General features: G+C 39.6%; 1 protein-coding gene across 1 annotated transcript; it reads left to right on the top strand.

Annotated features, from left to right (window-relative positions):
* Positions 1–5,033: 5,033 nt before the first annotated feature.
* LOC119728766 (dachshund homolog 1-like) lies at positions 5,034–5,849 on the top strand. The gene has a single exon (XM_038201145.1). The coding sequence runs from the start codon at positions 5,433–5,435 to the stop codon at positions 5,832–5,834; it is 402 nt and encodes a 133-aa protein (XP_038057073.1). The 5' UTR covers positions 5,034–5,432; the 3' UTR covers positions 5,835–5,849.
* Positions 5,850–9,539: the final 3,690 nt, after the last annotated feature.

The following is a 9,539-nucleotide window of genomic DNA, read 5'->3' as shown; positions in this document are numbered from 1 at the left end:
TTACGATACTAATTATCAAAAAGAAAGGAAAATAGACAGAAGAGTGATGCTTAAAGGCATATTTTTTATTTATCCCGAAAGTAACTTACCGAGTTGTTATCAAAAAGCTTACTCGGATTAAAGATCGTACTGGTGCTAAACAACCTGTGAAATTGCTATGTCTGACTTGCTGTCATTTATAAGGAGAGAAAATGTCTTTCCAACAATCAGTCAATTGATGTGCGTGTTTTTCACTGTTTTCTTGAAAACTGTAATATCGACAGAGCTGAAGGTAAGGTTTTGAACGTTCTTCTATGCTTTTTGAGTGGTGTTATTATTGGAAACGAACCAAAAAACATGAAAAGCAAATGATCCTATATGCTTTAAATTTGAGTGAAAAAGCAAAATATCAGTATAACATGATACTTTATTTAATACACGAAACAGGCATAGGTTTAATGACAGTGTGCGTGAGAATTTGGGCAGTATAGAAAGGAGGCATCGCCAAATGATAACCAATTCATTAAACCCAAAGTGCCCAGGGCATGAATTTTAATGAATCATTATCATTTTCCCACTTAACGCCCATTAATCTGCATGATATAAGCCCGGAGTCTACTCCACAAATAAAACTGCCAGCCTGGGGAATAGTCCCCACAGAAAGCAGAAATCTTTTTAGCAAACAAGCCATTCGAAACGCGAAACGGCGGCAGTACAAATCCCCGGCAATTGTTGGGCGAGCATCAAGTGCAACGCGCGCAGCATCATAGCAAACTGATAGATGACACTGCAAAGCTTCACGTCAAACACTAATTGTGCCCGACTGAGAACACGCAGGCACTCCGATCGGATCTTCAATTTCAATTCTTTAAATTGTTAATTACTGTATATTTTTTGGTCCATGCGGGCTTGATGGAATGAAATGTTCAGGCCGGGCGGATTAATTGCGGGTTTTATTGGTTTGTTCAGTCAAGTGAGGCCTGGGCCCCCGTGCTCCCTGCGCGCAACACCCCTACACCAAGCCAGCCCCTTTGTTGCGCATTCGTCAGGGCCACGGAAAATTACTCCGTTTGTTTAGTTTCGTTAGGCCCTGTTGATAGCGTTTTATTAAAAAGTATCGAACCGTTGGTGCCGGTAATAAAAACCATCTCCGTGCCCCAATGTCAATGGTATCATTTATTATTTGTCAAATGGCGAGCGGAATTGGACTGTCCATGAAGTCGTTGGAAATGAAGGGGGCAATAAGCGAAGGGCCTTGCAGCGGTCGTGATGTCAATAAATGGACGGCGCACGAACGGTGCCAGGCCCCGCTCCGTTCCAAGTGAGAAATTGTTGATTTGCTAGTTGACTTGACCTTAAGATCCAACAGACAATCGCGACAAGAGACTTCAAAACACTGTAGTTTGGCTGTGTAGCATCTTATTATCCTTTCGATTTGGCATTGATCTGAAATCCTCCAAGTCATATTCAAAATTACTTCCCCACTGTACAGATAAGTGCAAGCATAACTTAAAGTTTTATTTTCAATTTCAAATTTGCTGTCTTCTTTTAAAATGTATACGCGTCATTCTGTTCGCCTGACGGTGTTCTAACTTTCACTCGTTCTGTGATATTATGTTGTTTCACAAAACAATTCAACCCCTTCATCAAGATGTTGCCAACTGTTTGTTTGTATTTGGTAAAAGTAAAACCTCTCTTGTATCGAAGTCAGTATTCAAGAGTTACGGCAAAAAGCAATCAACCTGGTAGAAAAAAACCATCGTTTTTGTTTCCTCAACTTTAATGCAGCCAAGGATCTGACACGAAATCGTCAACGGTTTTCTGTCTCCTTGAAAGCCGCTCAATAATCGAAGGGAGGAGAAAATGAAATACAAAATGCATGCGATTGACTGCCTTGATATCAGGAAAAAAAGGAAGTACGGGCGACCAGACACGAATCGCTAATTCTTCACGGCAATTATACCGAGGACTTTGGCCAATATTCCCGGCAAGGTGGAGCTGCGGTGCGCGGTCCGTATACACTCTACACGGAGGGAAAAACCATTGATGCCAATATCACGATGATTAGTGGTGTTTGCCAGCGCAAAACCACGGACCCACCACCCGCAATAAACCGCTTGCAATGTTTTCTTTGGCTTCATCGGATCGATGTCTGAGTTTGGTACTGGATAATTTAGAAAGAAACAGGGAATGATCGATAATGGTACTAAAGTGGATATATTTATATTTTAAAACAATTCACCTCCCGAGTAGGTTTAACAATACCAAAAAGACTATACAATTTATTTATGATATTCAAATCTGAATATTTGTATAGTTACAAAATGGATTTTAATTTCTGTAAATGTTTCTGCCCATTAATTTTAACTGTTTGCCTCTAAGTTTCTTGCTTATTCTATTGTAGAAGCATGTCAGGTTTTGAACCAAACTTCAGCAAAGACATTCACAAAATGGGGCAAGCGCCAACATAGGGTAGCTCGGTTGGTAGAGCACGGGAACGGCAATCCGGAGGTTGCAGGTTCAAATCCCGCTCCAGTCAATTTCTTTATTTAACTTTAAAATTAGAAGAAAACAATGAGTTTGATATGAAACTTTGCTTGAGAGGATGTACCGATGGAAAAGCGATGAGGGTTTAAACTCCAACATGGTGGCGCTTTTGTCAATAACATGCCAATTTGAACAAACTTATGTCTTACGTAATTCGGCAAGGAAAACAAATGGGCAAAATGTATGCTTGCAGGGAATTTCCCCAATCTTAATGACACACTAACGGTGTAGATAGATTCTTCTGCAAATTTCAGGTAGGGTCTTATAGTTGGACATTGATGCCTTTCAAGCGGGGCACTGACTATGTTGTCCAAATAAGGTCAATCATTCAATCACATCCAAACATTGATACAGCAACGCCCATTATTATTTTAGTCTCTCATCACACGAGAGAACCCTTTCTTCAGATGCCCAACTCGGCACTCAATCATCCGTTTCACCACGGCGAAACGCAACGACAACAGAACACCGAAAACTGCCAAACAAAGAATTATTCTTGACATTTCACGGTGAAGGGTTGACCTAGATATGACTGAGATGCCCACTTGTCAAATTAGTGATGCTCTTCAAATTTTGAATGGCTACTGTTCACAAAAGACTGAAGACCAGCAGGTGAAATTAATAATTTCTGACCGAATCTTGTCATTTCTGTGCAGCATTTCACGGGGGTTGCGTTTGTAAGTGGGCACGGCAATTGGCCCAACGCTAATATTGCCTTCTGCGTATCTTGAGTCTTCAAAACAGCTTGAAATTGACTTCACGCTCTCGCTGCAAAGGCTATAGTTCTGTTATTGACGTTTTTAAGGCTATATAATAATTCACCTGAACTGTGCGATAACAGGTATATAGAAGCCAAGGCTCAATATAGTTCATGCGAGAATACCTTTTGTATCATGGCGAATTCTTAGGTCGAGAAGGCGAGGTGGTGCCTCGACGATTGAGGATATTTTATTTTTGTCCGCTAACGAATGCTTCACTCAGCCTTACGTCCAAAATGTCTGATGATTGCTAAAGAAACATCTCAAACCTTATTTTTGGAGGAGAAAGGCCAATTGTTGTGCGTACTGCCATCATGAGTATAAATAGTGGGGGCAGAACGTTTTTAAAATCGAAGACAGTTTAATGTCCGCCTCCACCAGTTTCGGGGATTAGTTTCAGCTAATCATCCCAAAGTTGTTTGGATGTTTGTTTGTTAGGTTGTTTGCGTGTCTGTTTGTTTGTTAAGGATGTATACATGTACGATGAACTTGTTTTCCTCGTGCTATTGTATTATCATATCATTTTCTTGTGCGTTCTAATAATTTAGTCATTAAAAGATCACATGGTTAGACATTAAAACAGTTTTAACTATTTGGGTGTCCAATGGGTAAAGAATTATACCCCCAAAAAAGAGTTACAAAATTGGCCAGAGTAAATCCCAAATCACTTGATGGGAATACGTGACGATGTCAACCGGCTATAACGTACTACATGTACTTGTCAAGTAAGGAAACACCTTCAATGAAATTTCTTTATTCTACCTTCTTCAATTGAGTGGTTTTAAATTATCAGAACAATCAACACTGATATATAGGGGCAATTACTTATTGATTCTAGAAATACGCCAATATTATCTGATGTTCCTTACAATAAAAGTCTGTTCATGAAGATAAAATTGCCGAATAGATGAGAATTGAATTTGACAGATGGTACTGAAGCGTGAATGCGCTCGAGCCATGGTGTCAGGAGGTCACGCCCTCTAGTGACCACAAGTGGTTATGGCACTAGGACCACCCAACCCAAAAAACCGCACGAGCCAAAGGTCCGGCGTTTTACACACGCGTACACACCCAGAGCGCTGTCCACAGAATTTTCCCTCGAAGAAAGTGCAACTGTTATTCTGCCACGGAGGGGGTAAAGACACCTTGGAGAAAAATAACGAAAATCTGGTATGGGCATATTACTAGGAAATGTACCCATTCACCGTGCCCGCGAATAAAAAAAAATATTATTTGGAAAATTTGGCCGAAATACCATAGCACGCGCCCTCAAACTCAAAGTTAAAAAAAGAAGTTGCAAAGTGACTTGACTTAAATTTTCGCATGAATATGGTCAAAATGTTCAAAATATTAAAAAGAGGAAAAATTGTTTTGGCACCAAAATTACATTTAAAAACCCAATATTTTTCTAGCATGAGTTTCAAGTTAGTTTTGATCACTGCAATGAGAAAGCGAAAGGAAACGAAAACTGAAAGATTTAAATAACTAACCTTGAAAATTCCAAAAGACAATGCCTCGAGTGCGGAGTGAGAACTTTTTGAAGTGGAGACCGGTTCTTCTGAAGAATGATAGCTGTGAGTTTGAACATTAAAAAAAATATGACATTACTAATACTACGCGAAAATTCGAGAAAAGGTACAAGCTAGTTGAAACAGGTGCCCAATTAATTACCGCCGAGTCTCCGTTACGCATCCCTATTCTAAAGTGGAGTGACCCTCTGACCCCACGTGCGTGAAAGTGCGTCGCACGTCCAATAATAATGTGTTCATTTCATTCATTGACAAAACACAAACCACGAGGAGAAATATGTGCACATTACGCGCACTGATCGCGGTCTGTACACACACTTGCATAGGCGATCACTGTACACACAAGGAGGGATTGATTTGCAAATGAAATTCGGCAAAATCGTGCACAGGACATTATCAATCAAACCACTCTTGTTGCTGCGTGTGTTTCGTTGGTGGTAGTGGTGGTAAGAAGACGGTGGAAACATTAACAATAGAAGCGGCCCGGGAACTTGGGCATAGTTGCATCGGCGATTGCAGCGTGGTGGTACTGTTATTACCTCTGCTTGATTCTTCGTGAAGTAAAAAAACTCCAGCTCCGAACTTCTTTGGACATCTCGTTTGAGTGGACGGTACAAGAATGATGAACTCACCACCTACTCAGGTCCCGCCGACCAGCGTGTTGTACAAGCTGGACAAGGTGGCGTACAGCACCCCTCCGCCGGTCAGCTCGGACCCGGCCAACAACGAGTGCAAGCTGATCGAGTACCGGGGAGCCAAAGTAGCCAGCTTCACCATCGCCGGCGATCTCATGATCTGCCTGCCCCAGGCTTTCGATCTGTTCCTCCGGCACCTAGTCGGCGGCCTGCACACGGTCTACACCAAGCTGAAGCGGCTCAACATCATCCCCGTGGTTTGTAACGTGGAGCAGGTCCGAATCTTGCGGGGCTTGGGGGCCATCCAGCCCGGAGTCAATCGTTGTAAACTGCTTACCAGGAAAGAGTTCGACATCCTGTACGAAGATTGTACCACGGCAAGGTAAGGAACTTGTCTTTTTGACACAATGGGCTGCATATGCGTACAGAAAGATTGCGGAAAGATTTTAACAAAACAGGTGTGCATCAAATGAGTCGGAAATTTCCCCGTAAATTACGACTACAAGAAACTGGTTTTGCTTAGTGAATTAGCATTTCTGAATAAATTGTGAGGATTTTTTTCTTCTTCAGAGTCTTTGGTAGATGTATCGATGTTCAATCTGTTGTAATTGAAGTCAAGCGCTTGTTTTAATGTTCAAAAGCCAAAAACTGCTTATGCTGGCAGGATTTACAAATTAACAATTACAAAGTAGCCTAATTGTAAAAATCAATCCCCCTATAAAAAACCAACACCACAACTTTGTCTTTTTATGTACACATTCAAAAATTAAAAGAACACAAATTAAAAGAACACTGAAATTGAAACTTCTGATAATTTCATTAATGGTTATAACAAATAATTTAACTTCAGTTAAATTTTGCAAACAGGTTATTGTTTGTCTTATTAATTGTAAGTGCATAAATTAAAAATACAATTTAAGCCTCCACTACTAGTAATTCTGATGTTGAAATACAAAACAAAAAAGTTTTCCAAATAAAGGTTTTAACTGATAGTAGTAGGAGAAATACCAGATTAAAATTGTAGCCACCAATGCTAAATTTGCAAAGGACACACACTGAGTTTACATATGATCATGATGATAGTTGTGTGACAACTAAAACACAACCTCGTAGTCATAAGGCAAACAAATGTACACAACATGCATGCCTGACCAGGCAGCTTTTGTTTTGTGGGCAAATATTGTGTTGATAAATTGGCAATCTTTTAATAGCGTGATATCTGAATGATTAATAACCGATAGTCTGATACTGGTGTTGTTTTGCTAGCCGTGTCGTGACGCAATAAGTGAGCGACGATCTTTCACAAACGAATGATACTCCAGTTGAAAAAACAGTGTTCGTTCCAAGTCCAATATTATACTAGTTACCATGTTTAGTGTAGAAAGCACATTTTTTTCTGAATCATTTTCTTTAAATTACCAACCTGCAAAGTTTTGTATGGCCAAGTAACTTCAGACTTCATATTTTTAGGCCTATGGTTAAAATAAAACAAGTTTGTCAAATTTCATATCATGATAATTTACAATATAGATGGAGACTTGCAATTTACATTGTAATTTGGAAAAAAGGTGTTGCTTAAGGGCAAACTTTTTGGAACAATTATTTTGAGTCTGAAGAACAATTTCAGTTTTCAGGACTCTGGTCATCAAGAGCTACACACGTTTCATTGAGTTGAACTCAATCTTTCATTCAACAAAAGCGGTATTGGAAAAAACTCAAAAGATTTTGTTGGCCATTGTGTGATCAGTGTGCACTTGACCAGGAATACCACTGCACAATCGCTATCCAAACTTACACACAACAATGTTGCTCGCTTGGCTTGACACATTTTATGAATTGCAAAAAAAAAAAAACCTGCACACGGCTGGCCGTCAATAAAACCCAGCGACTGCAGAATTGCCATAAACAAATTAAATTTCCCTTGTTGAGGTTATAAACGGATGTGGCACAGTTACAGATTTTCATTCAGCGGCTAGGTTGTCTGTATCCACGTCAAGCTTGAGATTTTTATTGTAGGATTCCCCCCTGTTAAAACGGCCCCGAGCTGTACTTGTTTACATTTTCGAAAAACAGAATTAGGAACAAAAGCTGTCATTTATTACCCGGGATAATGTGTTCCAGTCTTCGCCGTAAAAAGAAAATTTGGTTTTAGTGGGGAGCCGTTATGCTGCAGCCATATACCTCAGGATGTTGATCGTAAATTGTTGGAATGTAGCATTTACTGAGGCATTTCCAGCTTTCTTTCTCTAGTTGTTCATCTGGCGCGCTCACCAAATTTGTTTACGTGAATTTGTCTCCTATATCCTTGTGGAATAATAAAGGCAGCTAGTGTGTATACCCTGGTGAAAAGCTTGCCTCCAACTTTTTTTGTACATGGTGTAAAAGTGTTTGTGTCTGAACAAGTTATCTTTGAACTAGATCTGGTTTACCTTGTTTCTGGGTGAACTTGAAGCTGAATTGAGGTCGTTTAAAAAAAAAAAAAGTTCCAGAGACGATAAATAATGGGTAATAATAGTTTGACGCAACTCATCTTTTTCAAATAAAAGGCAAAATTCTCTATTAACTGTTTTTCTTTTTTTTGTTATTGCGAACCCCCCCCCCCCCCCCCGCAAAAAAAATAAGATTAAATTTTCTTGTAATAGCATTTACCTTGTAACACGGCATATGCCATACACTTTTGTTGTTGAAAACAATCTACTGAAAGTTCCCAGACATTGGAAGTTGGGGAGATTCTAAAAAAAAACATTATAAGGGAAGTTTGTGAACAATTATTCCTGTTGTCTGACCGTTGTCAGCAGTTTTTACTGTAAAAGTAAAATGTGAACTTTATTTCCATGTGAGAGAGCCTTTATTCCATTTTTTTCTCAATACTATTTTCATTAGGGGGATACTATTTTCTGTGCCCTCGATTTATGTGCACGTATCTTGCCAATCATTTCCTGTATGTGCCCCCAAAGACTCCAATTGGGCCCCCGTTTTAGTTACAACCTTCTAGAAACTACAAGCCTTATCTGGCCTGCCTGTACTTAGCAAAGCATTGGAAAGTGGTTTGGCCTGTTCCTGTTTTCGAAGCGGGAAATAAACTGAAAAATGTGTTCGCAAGCGTTCCAACCGTGGTGGCCCCCTCAGTGGCCATATTGGTTTGCTTTATGACACCCACTCTAGTTTCCTTAAAAAATATTATTTGAGAATTTTAAAAATATTTTGTTGTGTGTTTTAAATCTGACAAACAAGTTTATGATACGTGCTGTAGTTTAGGAGTGTCTTTGAAAAAAAGTGGTGCTCCAATATGATTTGAATAATTTTGCTTTTCTTTTTTTATTGTATTGACTAATTCCATTATACTAAATCAGAAATAAGAGGCAAACGGATTAAAGAACTATCAAACTTATTTCAAATGCAGTATGCAAAAAGAAACTCAATAAAGCCAGTTACCGATAATTACTATTTAGATTGTGAAACTTACAGACATAAGATACATGTAGAACAAGAGTAAAAGTAAACAGAAGAAAGGGACAAATGATGATACATTTCTTAAAATTGTGACAAGTGACTCATTTTTAGTGCCAACAATGTTTGTAAACAACGAAAATGGGTAATAAAATTAATAACACTAAAGTAGATTGCCTGCTTGAAAGTAGTTTTGGATGGTTTGTATACATTACAGAGAGTCCCTAAACATTGTTTTTTTTTGTCTTATCCAAGTGTCTTTCCACCCTTCGTCTTGTGATTATTCAGCAGTTTGATCAAGAACGCATCCTCGATGGCTTGAAGACGCCTCGGTCGTTGTCAATATTTGACCAGCGTTACGCCAGGGAGACGGGTCAAGTGGCTGGGATTGTGTTATTGGGGAATGGCAAGGGTCTAGCCCCGGCCTCTTTTCATAGTTCTCAGATCAAGTGATCCCCCCAGTCAAGTGGCTCTGAAAGGTTGAATAGACTGTGTGCCCGAGTCCTGGCCTCTTAAGAAGAAGGGGTGTTTTACCTGCCCAGACTGTTAAGAGAACACTATAGTGACAGTTCCGCCTCGTACTGCGACACGATCACTGCTTGTCAAAAAGTCACTACCTGTACGCGCAGTGTAGACTGGAT

This window comes from Patiria miniata, unplaced genomic scaffold, assembly GCF_015706575.1.
Source record: "Patiria miniata isolate m_02_andy unplaced genomic scaffold, ASM1570657v1 HiC_scaffold_20, whole genome shotgun sequence".
NCBI classification, from domain to species: domain Eukaryota; kingdom Metazoa; phylum Echinodermata; class Asteroidea; order Valvatida; family Asterinidae; genus Patiria; species Patiria miniata.
Note: the sequence above shows the minus strand (reverse complement) of the source record. Positions and strands in the feature narration are given on the sequence as shown.